We start from the raw sequence: 21,551 nt of genomic DNA on the forward strand, positions 1-21,551 counted from the left end.
TTTTTTTTGTTTGTTTGGGGTTTTTGGGGGGAGAAGGATGGGGAGGATCTTATGGTTTTGGTATTTTTTCTTCTTTTTAGCAGGAGCTGGGGGAGTTGTTTAATTTCCCTTGTTTGGAGAGAGTGATATGTTAATGTCAGATAATTGTGAGTTGGATTTTCTGTTAATTCTTGAGACACTGAATTTTTTCCAAATGTCTTGAACTCCACTTCCCACCACTTGAATATTCTACATTCTTTGTGAAATTTTCTCTGCAATTTTGAGACCTTCATTTAAGATTGTTACTTGATCCCAGAAGGTGATGTTTACAATTTAAGAAAACAAAACAAACTAAAAAATAAACAGCCCCCCAAACAAATAAACAAAAATAGCCCACAGAGCAACTCCCTTGCAACAATATGGGGATTGATACTGTTGGAATTTATTTGAGTTCTAATAGGAATATAACAGTGGTAATATAACATAGGTGAGGACAGGAAACAGTATAACTAGTGTCTGAGTTAAACTGGGGCATTACTGTGGATTTGGTGGTGTCTTTGAAGATGAAAAGCTGTAGATTTGTGCTTTCTACCAATTGCAGTGATGCGTGCTTGAAGATGACACTGAGTTGGGCAGGAATGCTTGTCTGCTGTTGTGCAGGAAGGCTCTCCAGAAGGATCTGGACAGGCTGGATTGATGGGCCAAGACCAGTGGTATGGGGGTCAACAAGGTGAAGTTGGTCCTGCCCGTGGATGACAACAGGCCCATGGAGTGCTCCAGGCTGGGGGAAGAATGACAGGAAAGGGCAGGGTGTGCTGGTCAACTGGCTGAATATGAGCCCACGTGACAAAGAACCCCAATGGCACCTGGCTTGTGTCAGCCGTGCTGTGGCCACATGCCCAGGGCAGTGACCACTGCCCTTCACTGGGCACTGGTGAGGCCTGCAGCTTTAATCCTGAAGTCCATTTTGGGGCTCTCCACTGTAAGAAGGACAGTGAGGGACTACAGCGTGTCCAGAGAAGGGACTAGAGCTAGGGGATGGTGTGGAGCACAAGTGTCATGAGGAGAAGCTGAGGTAGCTGAGGGGGGTCAGCCTGTAGAAAAAGAAGGCTCAGGGGGAAACCTTGCTCTGTGCCATCCTCCGTGACAGGAGGATGCAGCCAGGTGGGCGTCTGGCTCTGTTCCCCTGGAACCAGTGACAGGATGAGAGGAAATGGCCTCAAGAAGTGCCAAGGGAGGTTTAGGTTGGATATTAGCAAAAATGTCTTCACAGAAAGGGTGGTCAGGCACTGCTGACCATTGCTCACAGCAGTGATAGACCCACCATCCCTGGAGGGATCTAAAGCACCCGGCAGTGCCTATGGCAGCTGACAGTGCTTTTCCTAGCTGTGTAGATGTGACGCTTAGAGTTGGATTAGGGCCACCATAATTGTGGATTGGTTGCATCCAAGGCAACTGCAGTCAGGGATGCATCTAAAAGAGGGCTGCAAAGATGGTGACAGGTCTCCAGGGAAAGCCTGGAGGAAATACGAGGAGCTTTTGAGGGCTCTTATCTTGTTCAGTCTGGAGGAGTCTGAGGGGAGACATCATGGCACTCTGCAGCTTCCTCCCAAGGGGCAGTGGAGGGACAAGACAATGACCTCTGCTCTCTGTGACCAGCGACAGGACCTGAGGAAACCACCGGAGCTGTGTCAAGGGACAGTTAGGCTGGACATTAGGAAAAGGTTCATCCCCTAGAGAGTGGTCAGGCCCTGGTCATGGGCCCAAGGCTGACAGAGCTCAAGAAGCATTTGGACGACTCTCAGGCATGTGGTGTGATGGTTGGAGCTGTCCTATGCAGGGCCAGGAGCTGGACTTTGATGATCTCTGTGAGTCCTTCAGTGCTCAGGATATTCTATGATTCTAAATTACCCCAATTCCCGTAATTTAGAAGTGACTTCAAATGGGATATGGGAAGTAAGTGGAGAGCAAAGCCAGCACTCTTGCACTTGTGAAGAGGTTTGGGCTGCAGTGGAGAAAAGAAAGGATGTAAACGGTTTAAGGAGCTAAAGCCAGTCTCAGAAGATTGGCTGCAGATCCCTTTTATCTGCTGTGCACCAGACAGCAAACATGTGAGAGCAAGGAGAATCCAGGTTAAGGGAGGCCGCTGTGGGAGATGGCTCAGCAGCTTGTGCTTTGGGTAGGGCTGTCTGAACTAGTCTGGGGCTAGACTAAACAGTTGTTAATGCTGTAATTTACAAAGGCCAGGATTCTGTGCTGCAACGTGGAGTGGAATTACATCATCTACCGCTAGCGCCGGGGGGAAGGAGCGCGGGCGGGTACGGCGAGGCGGTGCTCGGTGACGTGGCTGCTGCCGCGGCCGCGGATTGGCTGCGGCCGAGGCCGCTCCGGGCGGGGATTGGCTGCGGTGGGTCAGCGGGGCCGCGGCGGCGGGAGCGCGCCCGTGAGTGGCCGGGCTGCTGCGCGTGCTGCTCCGTGGGCCCGCGGAGCGCGCGGGGTCCGAGGGCGCAGGGGAGAGCCGCGCGGTCCCGCGGCCACCGCTCCGCAGGGGGGCGCCGAGGGCCCGGCCCTGCCGCCGCCGCTGCTGCTCTACAGCCCCTCCTGTGCTGCACAGCTCGGTTATAGGCTGGATCTGGCAGAATGGACTAACACCAGGCTCCTGCAGGTACTGCCCTGTGAAGCACTCGGAAGGGTTCCGAGGCCAGGACGAGGTGCTGCTCTGCCGCGCCAGGCAGTACTGCCGTGACCGCACTGTACTGCTGGGATGCGTTCTTGAGAGAAAGGAATCGCATGGTACTTGCTGCTCTGAATTGCCGCTTCTCTGCGCGTATACCATCTGCCGAACCCCGGTGAACCTATATGCAAGCTGCACTAAAGACCATTTATTTGAAATTTTCATTTATTTTAGTCAGTTCTTCTGAACTGGGTTCTCTCTGGGAATGTTTCTAGGGTTAAAGTTTGCAGGAAGAGCTTCACATTGGGGTTTTTTCCCCCCTTGCAGTTGGTAAAGTAATGAAGCGGTTTAAATAATAAAAGCCTCCTAATGTTACCGAGGACTTAAAATTTGTGTTGTGGGAAAGACTTACTTCATAGAAATTATGTGCATTTCCTTTGAACTTGTTTTATCTCTATTTCTGTGCTTAAGTGTTTTGCAAAATAGTTCTATCGATCAGAGTTTGACTTCCACATTTTTTCACTTGCGGCATGTTTTAATGCTCAGATATTTGCCTTTATATCTAAAACTGTGAAAACAGTTTATTTAGTTTAATCAATTCACTAAAAGTAATTGTGGACATGCTATAGCTCTGCAGCCAACAGACTGAACTAGTAGTGTTATAGACTCTGGTTTTCAAGACACAAATTTTAGAATTTGAGATCGCTGGTTGCTTTGGAGGGTAACTAAGTCTCTTTACACTGATCTGGAGCAGCATCTAAATGAACTATGCTACTTAACAGCTGTTTTTATGATAATAAGTACATGAAAACTAGGTCATGGTATTGCTTTCTGTGAGCAATAATACAAGGATAACTTTCATTATTTAAAAAGATAATAGGAAAATTATATTTTTAAAGGTCATATTTGGAGACTAGTTTGGAAGAATTAGGTTCTTCTGGTAGTGGAAAAAAAAATTTAAGCTGATGCTAGGGGGAATACCTGAATAATGCATTTTGCTTTTTTTTTTTTATTGCTTCCTCCATGTAAGGCAGGAAAGTTTTATTTTTTAAAAAATTGTTTTTAATTCTACACCTTTTTTTATTTTTCTGTCACTGAATCTCGGAACCCTTCCAGCTATGGAAGTGGTGGAAATGTGAGTGGATTGGAAAATGAGGATTAAAATTAACTTTAAATCCTTGACTGAGTGAGAGGAGAGAAAGAGTTTGATTAGCCTGAAAGAAAGCCTGTAGTTACGTACCATAAACTGTGCTCTGTCTGTGGTTTCAGGCACCATCCATTTCCATTTCACATACTGATACTTGCTGCTGTTTTAAACTCCCTGTTTTCTTGCTAACTTGCTGTCCTTGCCTTCTCTCACAACCCAGTTTCAAAAACATATTTTGAATATATTTTATATATATATTTTATAATCTTTTTCCTTCAAAAGATCCACACTGACACTTCTCACTCTTCATTGTCTGCCTGCTTTTAGCAAAGTTGTCTCTGGCAAAGGGAAACGAGAGACAGTCTTCCGGAAGGAAAAGGTTGCTTTTAGCTGCAAGCAGCCTGTAGTGAGAATGTGAAGTGGTTCTCCAGCAGATCAGTAGGAGCAGCAAAAGAGATGGCACAGTTTGATCTGGCCAATGTGGGTCTGTGTTCTGTGATAGCAAAGCGCCAGGAGGTTATTACTGTAGCAGGAGTTGAAGGTCTGATGGGAGAGGTAAGAGGAGGTGTCTGGAGGTGAAACTTCCGGTAGCGTGCCTGTTTCTGTCCTTTAAGGGGCATAGTCTGTAGAGGGAGCTGAAGAGGACTGGGCAGTTCCACTCAGGGTGCTTGTTGTGGAAAGGGGTCTGGATAAAGAACCTGGTGTTTGCCAGCTCATGTCAGGAGCTGCTGGATCTGGAGCATCTCTCTGAGACCCAGCTAAGACCCCTTCGAGAAGACAGTGTCTAACAGAAGAGGTCAAGGTGAGTTTCAAGGTGGAAAGTTGAAACATAAATAGTGGGAAATTGTGCAGCCCCGGAGGCAGGTGCATGAGGTGTCTGGTAAGGGTTCAAAGGGGTAACCTTTGTCTAGGTACTACTGGTCTCTTGCTTTAAGCTTACCCTGTTATGAGAAGAGAACTTTGTGACAGCGTTGCATGATCTGCTCAGAATCCTTTGTCTGCCTCATCCTGGAGATACAGAACTGTGAAGGACATTGCAGATTAATATTATTGAAGTGCCATGCAATCTAAGCTTTACTAGACAAAACAGGAGGAGCGTAATGTGCTGGTGGCTGCCTTGTCTAATGTAGATGCGTATATTTTGGTAAGGATTTTAATGAGGGATAAGAGTACCCTGATGCAGACTAATGAGGCCTCTTCAAGTGTCCTCTTTTCAATGCTTCCTCTGTACCATAGTTTGTGCAGTTTTTTTGCTTTATTTCAATGTTGCTGGAAAATGGATTGAAAGCAAGGAAAGGAAGGAAAATTTTGTAAAAGGGGAAGGAGAGGTTTTGTGGTTTAAATACTGTCTGTCTGGGAGAACTGGGTTCATCTTAATGTCGTTTGTTTCCATGGTGAAACTGGATGTATTACTTGAACTAGACCTGTCATAAGAGATGGGTAATTGTATATCCCTTGTTTGCTGTGTACTTACTCTAGTGAACTTTAGAGTTAGAAGAATCCTGAGTGTTTAAAGGTTCAATCAAGGGAAACTAATGCCAAGTGCTTGGAAATTTGTGTCTTTACTTGTAATCACGGATAAGTAATTTGATAGTGCTCAGGGAAAAGTGAATGAGCATATTTCCTTTATTGAATAGGGCTGAGATTTATGAGAAATATAGTAAGATGCTCTGTTGTGAAGTGTACAGAGAAGTCTGTGTGATAGAACCTCTCTACTTTTATCTTTTTCTTCCAGGCTTCTCCATGAAAAAAATACTACTTTTATCCATTGTAGGTACATTCGCTAATAGTGTTTTCCCTTCTCAGGGGGCCATGTTTTATTCTTTACCTTTAATAAAGATCTGGCAGCAAGTAAGGAAGAGGGGCCTTCGGTTCTTCTATATCATAGTCTGTGTGCAAATTCTGCAAAATGGATAGTTGGCACGAGGAAATTGTATTAAAATGGTACAGGAAAAGAGGAGTTGGACTGAGGGAGTGGGCAAGGAGAGAAATATAGATGAAAAGTCCTTGTTATTTACCCATCCTCCCTTCGTTTTAACTTGCAGATATCCTTGATTTGCAGAAGGCATCTCAAAATGTTGTGTCGAGCTGCTCTGAGCCCTCTTGTCCGTTCCCCTGGATGGTGCTTTGTCTCACCGCCACATGTCACCGCAGCCATTTCTCGTTTATGTATGTATGAGAGAAAGCACACATTTCTAACATGTTGGTCAGTATGTGTCTGGGCATGCCTCTGCTCTTTCCTATGCTGGAAGGAAAACCACCTCATTAACGTCATTGAAAACTTACAACCTTTGAAGTGAGCTGTAGTTGAAGCTCTACTTTCTCAATGTTACTTTCTCCCTTAACTCAGTAATATTCAGCTGGATGTCTGTATTTTTCTTTCTGACATACATTTCAAGGAAAAAAAAGTTGTAAAAGTACTGCTGCTGTAAAAAGTTCCTTATTTCAACCTCATACATTCCTGGAAAACAAGATCTGATTGTGTCTGCTCCTGCATTTTCAGATGTCTTGAGTAAAGCAAAGGGCAAAACTCAAATTTACTTGGATTAAATTCAAGTGGAAAGTGCATGCAGGTTTTATATAGTTTAAATACATAGGTGCCCTGTTAATAGTTCTTCCCTGAAAACCTAATTTAAGAGAACCGTTCAGTGCCTGCTTGATTAATGGTCTGAAATACGAAAGGTAAGGATAGATAAACTCCATTAGATCAAGAGAGTAGCTGTTTACCATTGCATGCAAGAATTATTTCCCACTGGTCTGTCTGTTAATAGTTTTCTTTTATTAATAACTATATGAATTAGATGTTAAAATCTTGAAAATTCTAAACTTTTTATTTATGAGCTACAGCTCTGTTGACTTCTGTATTTGTAACATTTCTAAGTATTGCTCATTTTCTGAAGTCAGTAATTTTCACAGTGCTACCTATGAGAAGGTTGTTCCCAAGTATTGGTAGTATCCAGCAGTGGAGCGACTCCTGTCACTTCATCAGTTGTGGTCTAAAGCTGGAGTCATCATTTATGACAGGGATTTTTTTTTTGTTCTCCACTGTTTTCTGTTTGTTCTCCACATTTTTTTCCTGTTCTGTTCAGCTTGTGTGTTTTGAAATTCTGCTTCTTTACTCCTGAGAAGCAAGCCTTGTGCAGGCTACACAATGAAGGATCTGCAGTTCCAAATACTGGAGTATGTTTCATATGTGTCCCTTTCTTTATTAAGGAAGTGAAACTGTTGACAGGTATGGGTTATAAAAACTGGAATCCCTTTAAGCCTACTTGTCCAAAACCTGGACTGGATGGCTATGTCAGTTCCTTCCTAATTGCATGTGGAGCAAATTCATGGACTTGCATCTCCGTAAATGTTTTACATGTGTAACGTGGGAGCCAATTTCACATCTCAGTCCAGTGTAAATGACTAAAAGACGTAGATTTATGTGGCCATAGAGCAAGAGTAATGATTAGGACTTTAGCGGGGATGAATTGAATTCTCTGCTTGTTCGAGAACTGTGGTCTTTTCCCTTATTTTTCTTTGAAAAAGTAAAGGGTTTCTTTTCAGATACTGGTTAGCTCTCAACAGCTACCTTCTTGGAACCTTCTAAACCCTGAAGCCAAGAGAACTGGAAATAAACTCCTTTCTGATTATACTGTGTAGGTTAGGCAAATACTAAATAGTAGTACTAAATAGTAAGGTGTAATGTTCACTGACTTGTAAAGATGCCTCTGCATCTTCAGATGATACATTAATTAGGATTGACTAGAATAGAATAGTTAGTTGTAAGACACTTAAAGTGGTCAGCTAGTCCCACAGCCTGATTCTTCAGGACTGCCGAAAGCTAAAGCACACTCTGGGCATTGTCCAAATGCCTCCTGAACATTGACAGGCTTGGAGCACAAACACATCTTCAAGAGACCTGTTCAAGGGCTTAAACAACACCATGTCACCATGTGACTTGGAGTTCGTATATCTGTCATGCCCCTTCATTTTCCCTAGTTGAGCAATGTGCAAAAATACCTGGCTTAGAGATGTTGTAGAAGCTATGTTTCTTTTCTAAAAATCAGGCTTTCTGTGCTACTTCAGACAGGAAAACTCTCTGAAACTGTTATCTAATGAGGCGAAGCAAAGTAGATTGTTTTCAAATCTAGTCCTTGAGATGTAAGCTATATGGGCTTTTTTACAGTGTCTTTCAGTTTGGTATTCTAGATTCCCAGAGTCAGAGCTCTGTGTTGCATGGGATATTGCCTTCTGTACCTTAGGGATGGTTAATGCTGCTCAGATACTCCTGTTTCTCACTTTGTTTTAGTGAATTGAAAGCTAGCTTCTCATTCTCAGTTACTGGGAAGTGTATTGTGAAGGGTCAAAAGTCTCAGTGAAACACTTAAAACTGGTTTGGTTTTTTTTCTTTCTTTCTCTGTCCACAGATCTCCCTTGCCAAAGATTAAGGAATGAATCCATCCGTTGTTGGAGCAACATTCCATTTATCACTGTGCCACTCAGCCGTGCACATGGAAAATCATTTGCACACCGCAGTGAGCTGAAGCATGCAAAACGGATTGTGGTGAAGCTGGGTAGTGCTGTTGTTACTCGAGGGGATGAGTGTGGCTTGGCCCTTGGGAGGCTGGCTTCTATTGTAGAGCAGGTAATTCTGTGACTGAACATTTGTGTTTACTTCAGGTACTCAGTGACTGTTGGATGCTGCAGAAGATTGTAGTAAACCATCATAAAATATTGATACTCTTTAAAACAATATGTTAACCTTTCCCTGTTCAACCCTCTATACTGCAGTACTATAAACCACGTAACTCAGTAAATTGTTTTTTGGAGGTGTGGTGGGTTGCTCCTGACTATCAGCTAAGCATCCACACAGATTCTTGTTTGCTCCCCTCGCCTGCTCCCACCACCAGTGGGATTGGGAAGAAAACAGGTATAGCAAAAGTCAGAAAACTCATGGGTTGAAATAAAGATAGTTTAATAAGTCAAGGAGAGGGGAAAAGAAATCTGTGATGGCAATTGCTACCTCACACAAGCAGACCAATGCCCTGCTAGTTCTTGAGTTGTGGCCACCTTGGAAGATAACCTCCTGCATCTTGCTATTCTGCAACTCTCTTACTGTGTGTGACATTATATGATGTGGAAAGTCCCTTTGGCCAGTTTAAGGTCAGCTGTCTCAAATGTGTCCTCTCTGAACTTTGTGTCCAGCTGCTACCTTCCCTGCTGGGATCGAACATAGTGGAACAAGGAAAGCCTTGATGACAGTGCTAGTGCTGCTCCTCATGGGGGAAAGATGAGGCTTTGATGCTGTGCAAGCACTAATTAGCAATAGGCAAAACATTGGAATGTTACCAAAACTGTTTTAGAACTGAAATCTGAAACACAGTATCATACAGACCCCTGTAAAGAATGTTAACTCCATCTTGGCCAAACCCAGTATAGAGGGAGAAATCTGCACAGTGATGATTTTGTGCAATAAGTAAGACATGGGGCATTAGTTGTCTGTAGTGGGAAGGTGGCGCTGAAGGATGTGAACTCTGCAAAATGAGTCAACCCTTCTTGATCACCTGAGCATTAGCAGAGTTCCTCCAAAGAAAAGCCTGAAACCTCATTACTTGTAGGAAAAACTGATGGGATCAACTCATGTATTTCTTCTCCAAAATGAAAGGATTATCTTGGTGAGCACTGGACATGTCCTTTCTGGGAAGTAAAGTTAAGCTAATACATTAAATTCATGTAAGACATTTAGCTTTGGGGCTTTGTAAGGAATCTGTCCAGATACATGTAAGGAAGTAGTAATCAAAAGCTTTACTATTGGGAATTGGCCTCTTCACTTCTAGAATTCAAAGTTACTGTATAATGGTAGCTTTGGGAATGGATGGATTCAAGTATTTTTCTGTCACAAAAGCTGGTATTGTGAAAAGAAGGTTTGTAAGAAGTTATAGATTGCATGCAGTCCTTGGCATAGCTTCCAAGTGGCTAGGGAAGTGTGCAGAAGTATCATGAAGGGCGATTGCCCTTCATTTGCACATCCACAGAGAAATCAAAATCCTTGTGTCAGCAGGAATTGGTGAGCACAAGGTTATAGTAGCCAGGACTGTTTTGCTCTCACTGATCATATGCCAGGCGCGGTTTCTTATTTCCTGTACTTACAGGTCTCAATGCTGCAAAATCAGGGCCGAGAGATGATGATTGTCACCAGTGGGGCTGTAGCTTTTGGAAAGCAGCGGTTGCGTCATGAGATATTGCTTTCTCAGAGTGTGAGACAAGCACTTCATTCAGGCCAGAGTCAGCTAAAAGATATGGTGAGAGGCTGGTGGCACTCCTGCTTTTCCTTGAGTGTTGGGTACTACCTGTTCAAGTCATTGCCTGACGGCTGTTCTTTGTCTTTGTAGGCTATTCCGGTCTTGGAGGCCCGAGCCTGTGCAGCAGCTGGACAGAGTGGATTAATGGCTCTGTATGAGGCCATGTTTACGCAGTACAGCATCTGTGCAGCTCAAGTAAGGCACTCCTTCTTTCCTAGATTGACTTGATACTTTTGGAGCTTATTATTGTCACATAAATGGTAGCTTAATCAAGAATGCCTTGGTAAATATTTTGGAAACTGAGTTATCTATTATTAAGATAAAATGACTATGCTTTTTCTTTTTGGAGTTCAGGTGTGTCCTGCTCTTTTATAGGCAGGGAGCATCTGTTAAGATCTCTTCACAAAACGTGAAGTTGATGGTCCAAAGGGAGGGTTTAAAAACTGCAAGTTGCTAAACTGCAACACCTTCTGTAAAGCTGACAGAAGTACATATCCATACTTCAGAACTTGCTGTCCATCTCCTCTTGGAACCTTTCCAACTTGTGGATGATGTATCCCTGGCCTGGGTCTTATACTAAAGGCTGCAAGTTGAATTACTCAGTTGAATTACTCTTAAACAGGCTTTGCTTATCTTAGATGCTCTGAAAACGCAAAATTGCTTTAACTGTAAGGCCTTATTTGTTTAGACACTTTTAACAAATTTAGGAGCCTAGTATGAAGTTTTCTTGGAGGAACTCTTTACTGTACTATGGTAGAGCCAATATGTCCAAATTGTTTATAACATAGCTAAAAATCATGATAGGTCATGCTGTATTGCAATCTTTTTCAAATCTGTAGGTAACCATCATTCCTTTGATATAAAATAATTGATTGCCCATGCCAAAAAACTTAGCATACACATTGATTCCAAGTGCTATTGTACATTTGAGTGGTGGAGTTGTTTGCTTAGCTCTCAAATGTCCAATGACAGAGTAAAAAAAAAAAAAATCTCTCCAGAGCTGACATTGAGGGTGTTTTTTGTCTTAAAAGAAAAAACAACTGAAAGAAAGGGGTGCTGTCTACATGCAGGAGGCAAGATTATTTCAGAAGAGCAAGTGAGTTCTACTGAGTGGAAGAAAGTTTTGATATAAAGCACCCCTTCTGCTCACTACAAGTAGGAACATTAAAGTGGGAGGAAAAACTGGAAAGGCAGCATCTTGAGCAATCTATTGAATTGTCCAGGGCCTTAGTAGTTATCATGAGCATCTATGTTCGATCTTGTTTTCCAAGTTCATTCTTGGAACGTGTGACCTACCAGTTTGAGATAGGCTATTACAGGCTTCAGTGGAATAAACCTGCTCATATTGTGGAAAGAATATTTCTCACTTGTATTCTATATCTTTTAAATGTGGCTTTTGTTTCTGTAGTGACCCAAAAGGCATGACTGCTCTGTTATGACATGTAAATACATAAGTTTATATGATGTTCTTACAGGAAAGGTGGTAGGCTAAATAGTTTCTTTTTTCCTCTTAGATTTTAGTCACCAATCTGGATTTTCACGATGAGCAGAAGCGTCGCAACTTAAATGGAACATTACATGAGCTTTTAAGGATGAATATTGTCCCTATAATTAACACTAACGATGCAGTTGTTCCACCTCCAGAGCCAAACAGTGATCTGCAGGGGGTAAATGTGGGTAAAGTATTGCAATGGAGGGGGGTCCTGCTTGCAGATGGTGCAGCAATAATGTGTACTTGACTAATGCCATAACAGGGGACCTCTGAAGTCTGCAGCAGAGAAACAAAGATACAGAATTAGTATGTGGACAGAGAGTACTGGAAGACTCTCTGTATTTGGCATGATACAGTGTTGTGGGGTGAAACCGGGGCAAATATTGTCTGCTTTACCAAAAGCAAGCATGCCTCTGCAGCACCCCTTCTTAAACAGCCTCAGTTAGTGCCTCTTGCCCTGTCACTGGGCACTAAGGTGGATAAATGGAAGTACTGATGACACTGCTTGTCATTTGGATACCACTTTACTGAAGCTATGTACTTTCACACAAAGATCACCTTCGAAGTTTCCAGTGGGTGTGAAAAAAGTAGCACAGAAGGACTTGTTAGTGCTGAGGTAAATTGCTTTTTTGTGTTGGCACCAAATATATCTTAGTTCCTCACACTATTCACTGCTTCTGATATGCATGTGTATTGCAGGTAATTAGTGTGAAGGATAATGACAGTCTGGCAGCACGACTGGCTGTGGAAATGAAAACTGATCTCCTGATTGTACTTTCAGATGTGGAAGGTTTGTGAGTAATTTCTTTAATTTCTGATTTTAGTGAAACACGTCAGATTGTCAAACCAACCTCTTTTCCAGTTTTACTTATCTCTTCAGTTCATCTGTTTTTCAAGGACAATTTCAATGTACTACAACTCCTTAAGGCCTATACCCAATGTTGATGCTGTGGCATCAACATTGCATAAAGGCCTTAAGGAGTTATTGTAGTACATTGCAAACCAAACACTGACACACTGTTGAATCTGAGTGGATGAGAATGCATGTGAACCTGAGACCTGTTCCAGATCCCAGAATACCACATGTACTATGGTACTTCTGATAGCTTCTCAGAGTTGTATGATAGTCAGGAATAGTATCCAGGATAAAAGCTATGCGTCTTGAATCAGGAGTATAAACCAAATACTATTCTACAATGGTTTGTTTCTTCTGGCAGCAGGTTCTGTCAGTGAATTACCAGTGTATAGCAAGTCCTGGTCATTGTTTTTCAGGTACCTGGGTCTTGCTAGCTTTTTCTGTCTCCTTTACTTTTGACTTACACTGCTCTAGTCTTCTGAGCTGTGTTGTTATGACATAAGCCTGTCACCTATGGATGTTGAACTTCCTGTTCTAGAGAGACGAGGGTAGTGGGTACAGTTTCAGATCAATGCAGTCCAGATCACCTTAAGTCACATATTCTTTTCGTCTTCTCCAGATGGGTTTCTTTCAGTAGATCCTGGCCTTCAGCACATGCTTGTGGCCCTGAGGAGGAAAGAGGTGTCTTTCCATAAGCACTGTTTCTTTTAGCAAATGCAGCTGGGTTTCATTCTAGTCTAGCTGGTTAATTCTGTTCTAGCTGGTTAATCCTAGTCAAAATGACTGTCTTAGAAATAGTCAAAAGAGTTTGGAAAAAAACCCAAAACCAGCCCACCTCTCCTCCAAGCTTATTCATTCAATGTGACAGCTTGTTTATGGAGAGATGTCCTCTACTTCCCAAGCTATCAAGGATGGACACAGATAGACTGCACTTCTGCTCTCTAGTTTGTTGCGGCAGTTTTTCTGCACATAGCATTTCTGGGAAGTGTAGTGGTAGAGCTGAAGTTTAATATGTTGGGTAAATCAAAGTGTCATTCAACTCCAAGCGTAGTGACATTAAATTACTTGATTTTAAAAAATGCTAATAAGAGCATGTCTCTGTAGTGTTGTGTTCCTTCTTAGTAGAATTGAATAGTTACCCTTTTTACATGTTTCTGAATTGCCTATTTTCTCACTGTGCAATCCACCTTTCAAGAATATTGTCTGAGTGTTTGGTGAGGAGGACTATTCTTTGCCAGTTCGGTTGAGGGTTTGTAAGTTCAGTTGAGGTGTATGTAAGACCCGATGTTGAACATCTGAAAGCTGCAAAATGTCTCAAACCTCAACCAAATGTCATTACCTCCCAGCTTGCTTGCTGCTATTCAGCATGTGGGCTTTTGGCTTCTTATTTTTAGGTCTTCAATAAACCTATACCTTTTGGGTCTGCCAGTTAAGAATTTTGTGCTTTCAGTCCCATGACAAGAAGGATTCAGTGGAAGTTTTCAATCCTATAAAGCGGAACACAGCTTTTTAGCCTCATGTTGGTTGCTTTTGTTGTTTTCTCTTTTTTTCCTTTTTTCATGGGTGAGCTTTCGACATGAAGGTATATAACTGATTTTTATGATTTATTTCAGGACTCTTTGACAGCCCTCCAGGGTCTGATGACGCAAAGCTTATTGACATATTCTACCCAGGAGATCAGCAGTCTGTAACATTTGGAACCAAATCCCGAGTGGGAATGGGTGGCATGGAAGCCAAGGTAGAAATATGGAACAATTACTTCACAATTGGGAAGGAGAGGGAGCTACATGAGATGGTTGTGCTTTGTGCTGCTGGATGGATCTTGTGCTTCAGATGGATCTTGGCAGGTTGCAGGAATGGGCAGGCAGGAACCTTAGGAGTTCAATAACAGGAAATGCTGAGTCTTATGCCTGGGGACACTGGTATGAGCTGGAGAACTGACTGCCTTGAATGCAGGTTCAGTGAAAAGGGCATAGGGATCCTGGTAGACACCAAATGGAATGTACACCAGCAATATGGCCTTTGGGCAAAGCAGGCTAACCAGGGTTGTATGGAAAAGAACATAGCCATCAGGTCGAGGAAAATTATTACTTTCATCTACTCAGCACTGGTGAAACTACATCTGTAGAGTTGTGTGTGGTTCTAGATACCGCAGTACAGGAAGGACATGGCATGCTACAGTGAAACCAGCAGAGAGACATGAATATGATTAAAGAATTGGAGTGCTGTCACACTAAGAGAGGCTGAGAGCTAGGATTGTTTACACTGGAAAAGAGAAGGTTTGGGTATAAGTAGCTGAGGGAAGGGTTTACAGAAGGCAGAACAAGATTCTTCTTGGTGGTATCCAGGGAACAGACAAGAGGCCATGGGCTCAGAATGAAATACAAGTGAATAAACTGAAATGTGAGAATTTTACAATGAGGTTGCTGAAGCATTGGAGCGGGTTGCCAAGAGAACCCGTGGTTTCTCTATCTGGAGATGTTCAAAACCTGGCTGGATGATTCTTGCTGTAGTTGACCCTGCTGTGAGCAGGCAGTTGGACTATATGATTTCTAGGGATCCTTTCCAGCCTCAGCTATTCTTTGAGTATCCTGAAATGGTGTGTGGATTCCTTTTGCTTTTCTTTTAGGTCGATGTGAATTGAAAAGAGCAAGTAAAGAATTACACTCAAGTAGATTTTAAAAGGTGACATTTGGATCTGCATTTTTGTGGTTTAAGTTGGAGTCCATCTCAATTCTTACTTATGTGATAATTCAAAGACTTTGGGAATCCCCGTCTCTTAATTCTGATATGGTACCTCCCTCTCCTCTCTGAGTTTATACAATGTACTGTTTGCTTCTGAAGGATATATTGGTGGAGACCAAGGTACTTCAGTTTTTGAGCGCAAGATTAGTAGAGGTGGGAGGGCTAACAGGTTTTAGGCCTGTGTAGTCAGGTGGTCTCAGTATTCATTGCTGTGAGTAGATAAACATGGGTGTGTTTTGACTTCAGCATATGTCTCTCATGAGGCTGAGATATGCACTGCTGTAGTATTAAATTGCTGCACGTTTCCCTGGGACGTATCTGGAAAGTTGTCTGTAAAAACCAAAGCAGATCTTGACTAAGCAGGAAAAGACCAAAGTAAAATTCTTCACCAGTTATGTTGTTGATTATTCCCTTTTCTGAACACTCAGGTAAGGCACACACTTAGGTACCAGAGCATGGGCTGGAAGGTGGCAAAAAGAGGAGGCATTTGTAATTATGGAATGTGCAAAGCTTATTCAGGAATGACTTTCCTTTATCTGGCTTCTAGGATAATTTAAACAATTCCAGGTATTGAAGGTAAAGCTGCCAAGGTTAGAGAGCACTTTATTGTAAAAGTAATAATCTGTAAGAGTTACTTGGTGTCTTTTGAGTCACATAGAGGCAAATCTTGATGCAGGTGTTGTAACAAAAATTTGCTACAGTTGAGAATGTAGGAGACATTTTTGGAAAACTGGAGCATCAATTATAGAAAACAGATAGTGGCTCAAAGAACAAATCTTGGTTTTTAGTGTGACATTTGAGCAATAATGAAGCGGCTGATGATCTTTTGGTAGCTGAATTTGATGGGATAGGCCTATCTGACATTTGTGTCTCATAGTGACTGTGGACTGTAATACCAAATTGTAGAACCATATTAGGAAAGCATAGAAGCAAAGCAGAGAAGCTTTTGCAATTAAATAAATGACGCATAATTAAATATAGGTAGTGGATAATGTTGCCCATATTGGCAAATACTTGACTGGGAAAATAAATGAAGGAAATCACTGGCAGTACCTCTTCAGCAGATAGCATCTGGGATTTGAGAGAAATAATATTCTGCTCAAAAATGTTGCAAGAGGCTAATCTTAGGACCAGTCAGTATACAGGGATTTCAAAGGACCCTTACTAATGAGCTAATCGTTATGTAAACTTAACATACTGTAGAAGGATTAAGCAAATACCAGTATTCCAGCACTGAAGTTCAGAGATTCCCAAAGTGTGTTGAATGCTCTTTGAAAGCATAAGCGATCAATCTGGCCATCAGAGTGGACCAAGAAGTCTTGTTGAGAGTGGTGATTGAAATAACCAGTGGATCTCTTGCAACTGGCTCTGTCCTTTCCTGTAGGTGAAAGCAGCTCTGTGGGCCCTGCAAGGAGGCACTTCAGTAGTGATTGCAAATGGAACTCACCCAAAGATCTCAGGTCATGTCATCACAGATATTGTAGAAGGGAAAAAAGTAGGAACTTTTTTTTCAGAGGTAAAACCTGCAGGTGAGTACAGAGTTAATGTGTACCTTGAGAGTTGTGGAGATTTCCTCAAAAGTTAGAGTTAAAATTTGTCTAGAGCTGTGCAATAACTGGAAAACCACTCTCTGTTTGCAAAATGGGTTTTGAAAGGTATTTTCTGAAGTAGGGGTAGAAACTGCTGAATTCCCTGCTCTTCTTCCCTCCAGCTAATAAACTGGTACATCAGACTTGCATTTGAAGAATGCAATGAGTAGAGTAGAAGTTTTGCCTTTGGTAGTCTTAAGAGTTATCATCAAGTATCCATGATTTCACTGTGAGAATATGGATATAGAATGTGCTACTGAACTAAGGTAGTGTTTAGGTTTATTTTTTATCATGAATTTCTTTTATGACTCAGCCTTCTAGTATGGTAGGTAGGAATGTTTTCCTGTCACTGCATTGCTGGAACTGTGTAATAATTGTTGGATAAAATCAGACCAAAGATCCCTCACCTTAGCAGAATAGATACTGGGGTGGTACTTTTGACTTTCACTTTAAGCCAAGTGAATTTCTTTGTGTATAGTAATCCTTAATGGATTTCTTGTATAAATATATCAGATCATCCTTTGAATGCACTTGGTGTCATTATGCTCAAGTACCTTTTTGGTTAGCCTCACTATAATAAGTTGGTATCAGCAGTAAAGCTTCTAATCTTGTGGTCCCGTTCTGAGTCACAGATATTATAAGTAGCAAAAGACTGTCCCTGTGGACTGTTGTGCTCTTTATTCCAGTCATCTCTTTGTCTTCTACTTTGGAAATTCAAGTAACTTTAGAAAATCAAGTGTATCTGCTTACATACATAATTTTTCTCCAAGAATACTAAAAAATGCCATATTTTGTAAAGTATTATATCACTTCAAGAAGCTGGCTTAAGATGTCTTAAATTAGTCTAATTATTTGTCGCTATCGGACACGCAAGAATGCAAGCACACCACGGTTCTCCAGGTGAAGGAAGAAAGAGGAAGTTTATTCTCTGACTCCAAAATTTATAGTTTTCCAAAAGTGACAGCAGATTGGAGGGTAACAGTGACACCTCTCCAATGACACTGGTTAAACCATCAGTCCATCAACTTTCTCCTCCTCCATAAAAGAAGACAAAACAATCAGTTGTTTACAGAAAGTGTCTGAGAAAGTTCACCACAAGAATGTCCGTATCAGAAGGCCTAGAAAATCTTAAAAAACCAGGGTGACAATTATTCTCATGTCCACATGTTCTTTTCTTACACTTCCCACTATACCTCTCTATAATTTCTACTCTGAAGGTTTCCATGGGACTCTTCTTAAATGGAAGTTGGGTTCAAGATACCTGGTTTACAGGCTATTTCAGGAGAGTTGAAAATGGCAAATTTTTCACAAGCTACTTGAGAATTCTTTGCAGAAATGCAACCTGAACACGGTGACTTGAAACAGAAACGCAATCTGTTTTCCGCACCTTGCTTCTAAAATGCATACATGGAAAGGCAGGGAAAGCAATACTTCTGCAAGCTGTTACTAGGGTTTTGGTTTCCATTATTGTTTGTGTGTTCCCACGCATACATTCCTCAGCTGGATACTTAAACTTTTCAAAGTTTGCCTCTTTTCTTTCAGTAGCCTACTATGCCCTAGTGACTTAGCTATTCTGTTGTTCTTTTGGACTTTATCGAGCCTTTTTGATACATGCTGCACACTTGCTGTTACACAGAGACAGAATCTTTGTGATGATTCTTTATGTAGGGACCATAACAGTATTTTTGTGTCAGGTACAGACTTTTCTGTATTAGGATACAACATTTTTCTTGAATTTGTCTGTTAAAAACTGTTTCATGCTCTAAATAAAGAATTGGAAGACAAATGGGCTAGTGCTCACTTCTGCCTGTGCTGTTACTTTGTCTGCATACCATATTTTTGGGTTTTTTTTGCAGGCCCTACTGTAGAACAGCAGGCTGAAATGGCTCGAGCTGGTGGCAGGACCTTGGCGGCTCTACAGCCTGAGCAGGTGACAGAACAATATGACCAAATTGTTAATAATGTGCATGTGTGGCAAGTTTTACAACATAGGCTTATCACATAAATGAACCTCTTGGGACAAGAATATATTATTTCTGTGTCAGATCCATTGTTTGTATTGTAGCCTGCTTAAAGCTGATAAAAGCAAAAAGATCATGTTCCTTGGGGTTGTGAAGTAATATGAGCTTTCATGTGGGGTTTTAAATAATTTTGATAGCATCAAGTAACACACAGAAGTGAATTGTGGTTCAAGCTGCTGAAGAATTGGCTGGAATAACTTGCTCCATTCACACCTGAGTTTAGCATACAACATATATACAAAACTGGAGCTGTAGACAATTACTGCTTTGCAGCTAGGTGAGTATGATGTGGTACAAGGTAGTCTTAAAGGAAGAACATGTGAGTTTGGTGAAGAAGACTGGGAAAGGAAAGCAAGATAATAAAAAGCAAGGTAAAGGCTGAAGCAGTGTTTGGTCTTCTTTTTCAGTGTGATGTGGTCTGGAAAAATCAGCTGCCCAAGTATCGGGAAGGTTAAGATAGTGAGAGGATGTGGTCAGCATAAATGGACTATAGGAACTAGGTGTCAAACAGCATGGGCTTTGAGTAAGGAGTCAGTTTAGAAAATGTTTTCTCTTTCAGAGAGCAGAGATTATTTATCGTCTTGCTGACTTACTAACGGACCAGAGGGAAGAAATTCTCTTGGCAAACAAGAAGGACTTAGAGGAGGCTGAAAATAAAGGTATTGCTTCAAACCTTCCATAGTAATACTGTCATCTTGGACCTCTCTGGGCCTCAAGACAAATGAGCAGACTAGAATCTTCTGTCACCTGGGATTGGGCAGTATTGCTGATACAGATTATTGAACCCAGGACTTTGAGAGCTTGTCAGTGTAAACAGCCGCAGCCTCCTTCATTCATAAAACAGATGCCTTCTTCAGAGAAGATACTGAGGCAGTGCAAAACACCAAGTAGTGTATTGTAAAAAATTTTTTAAAAATGGAACAAATATCTCTGTTACTGTCATGAACAAAGTGAGTATCTTCTGGGCTGGTTAATGTAATGTTTGGTTCCTGAAGGGAAGGCTATCATCTCTACACTTAAATTGATGCTTGCCAAAGCATCAGTTGTCCCCTTCTGATTGAAGAAGGTTCTCTTTGGGTGGCTCAGATGAAACCCCCTCTTCCGTGTTAGGCTGATACATTCATTGAGAAGCTGGGATTGAGATGTGTACTTGGTGACATAACAAGTATATGAAAAGGACACATCATGAATTGTAGTACTATGTGGAAGGCACCACTGACCAGAGTATTTGAGGGGACATTGCTGGGTTAACTTACTGTTTGAATGTGTTCAGACTAGAAAATTCAAGTTGTTCTTGCCCAGTCTGCACAGAAATGCTATGCATGTGTCTGTGCTTTGATGTTTCTGTTTGTAAAACAGAAGGATGCAATTACTGCCTAGACCTTCCAGAAATACTGCAAGGGTAGAAGTTTGTAGGAAATTCAGTCATGCATTCAGTACATGAAATAGGACAAACCTTATCTTTCTGGATGTTGGTAGTTTGTGTGGTTGCTTCATGTACCGAGCACTTAAACCTCATTAATTGAAAATGTGGTGCGTGAGATAGTCATCATATTTGAGGGGTTTTATTGTGACTACTAGACTTGTTGCTATGCATTTTTAATCTCAGGTAGATTACTTGCTAGGGTGTGGGAAATATCTTAATTTTCCTTAGGTTCAGCACTCATTTAAGTCATTTCTGCTTGAGCCTAGGAAGACCAATCTATCTTCAGCACAACTTTTTCTTTCTTTTAGGAAGATTAGCCCTCCCTTTGTTGAAACGCCTAAGTCTATCTACTTCAAAGCTAAACAGCTTGGCTATTGGTCTGCGTCAGATTGCAGCATCCTCGCAGGACAGTGTCGGCCGTGTAATTCGACGAACTCGAATAGCAAAGGACCTGGATTTGGAGCAGGTTACAGTGCCAATTGGTGTCCTTCTCGTGATCTTTGAATCTCGTCCTGACTGTCTCCCACAGGTTTGTAAGCAAGGTAGATTACACTGTTGAGTATTTCTTCTGGCAAGCAAACAGGAAATTACAAAAAGTATTGTTTCAAAGGACTCTTGCTTGGATTCTTCTACAATTGATTTTTTTTGGCATCACTGTTTTTTGTGCAGAGGTGTTTTCAGGACTTGCTTCTGCAGTGTTCAGTTAATCATTTGTCTTACGCCAGGAATAAGGCAGTTATATTAAGGGCAAATGCTTTCCTCTGCAGCACTGTGTGGAAGTGTTGCTATAAGTAAATCCTGTTAAAAAATGCATGAAAATATGGATGCTTAACTAATGTTGCAGAGGCAACCTTGGTCTTACTTTCTAATTCTCGACTACTTTACTGAGCAACTGAAGTAGATTTTAAAATGAAAACAAACGAACAAAAAAAACCTGATTAGCAACATTTCTTCCCACAATTAACATTAGGTATCTAGGAAGCTTGATTGAGGAGTTTTCTAATGAGCAGGTGTTTGAGTAGAAAATGATGGGTACAGCCACTTTGAGGATGTGAGGCTCAATGAGTGGACAGCTTCGTACTTCATGCCAGATTTTTGTGAGTAGTCCCCGCTTACAGTGAAAAGGAGTATGCGGTAAGAAAAGTTCCTATGAAACAAAAAGGCACTAGTCTTCCTTGACTACCAGCACTTTGTTACAGATAACTGGTATGTTACCCTGTTGAATTTGTGTCTGTCTTCCTGGGCTTCAGCCCAGGTCTCTTGCCTTGCATAGCTGATGCCTTCCTATTTCTCTTTGTTGTATCTTAAAAACTTAGACCAGACTGACTCCTGCTG

The 21,551-nt window shown here is 41.7% G+C and overlaps 1 protein-coding gene across 6 annotated transcripts in view; it reads left to right on the top strand.

The window, feature by feature from the left end:
- Nucleotides 1-21,551, top strand: part of ALDH18A1 (aldehyde dehydrogenase 18 family member A1) — a 34,677-nt gene that overhangs the window by 3,350 nt on the left and 9,776 nt on the right. The window contains exons 1-12 of one of the 6 annotated variants that reach the window (XM_030950674.1): nt 2,436-2,644; nt 5,846-5,969; nt 8,213-8,430; nt 9,938-10,087; nt 10,178-10,282; nt 11,602-11,760; nt 12,279-12,369; nt 14,049-14,173; nt 16,565-16,709; nt 18,626-18,699; nt 19,350-19,449; nt 20,525-20,745. In XM_030950674.1, the coding sequence (XP_030806534.1) occupies nt 5,876-5,969; nt 8,213-8,430; nt 9,938-10,087; nt 10,178-10,282; nt 11,602-11,760; nt 12,279-12,369; nt 14,049-14,173; nt 16,565-16,709; nt 18,626-18,699; nt 19,350-19,449; nt 20,525-20,745 (1,482 nt within the window). In that variant the 5' untranslated portion in view covers nt 2,436-2,644; nt 5,846-5,875. Of the gene's footprint in view, nt 1-2,435; nt 2,773-5,845; nt 5,970-8,212; nt 8,431-9,937; nt 10,088-10,177; nt 10,283-11,601; nt 11,761-12,278; nt 12,370-14,048; nt 14,174-16,564; nt 16,710-18,625; nt 18,700-19,349; nt 19,450-20,524; nt 20,746-21,551 lie in introns of those variants that run through there. The other 5 variants (XM_030950672.1, XM_030950673.1, XM_030950675.1 and 2 more) reach the window with 5 other exon arrangements.

Source organism: Camarhynchus parvulus, chromosome 6, assembly GCF_901933205.1.
Source record: "Camarhynchus parvulus chromosome 6, STF_HiC, whole genome shotgun sequence".
Classification (NCBI taxonomy): domain Eukaryota; kingdom Metazoa; phylum Chordata; class Aves; order Passeriformes; family Thraupidae; genus Camarhynchus; species Camarhynchus parvulus.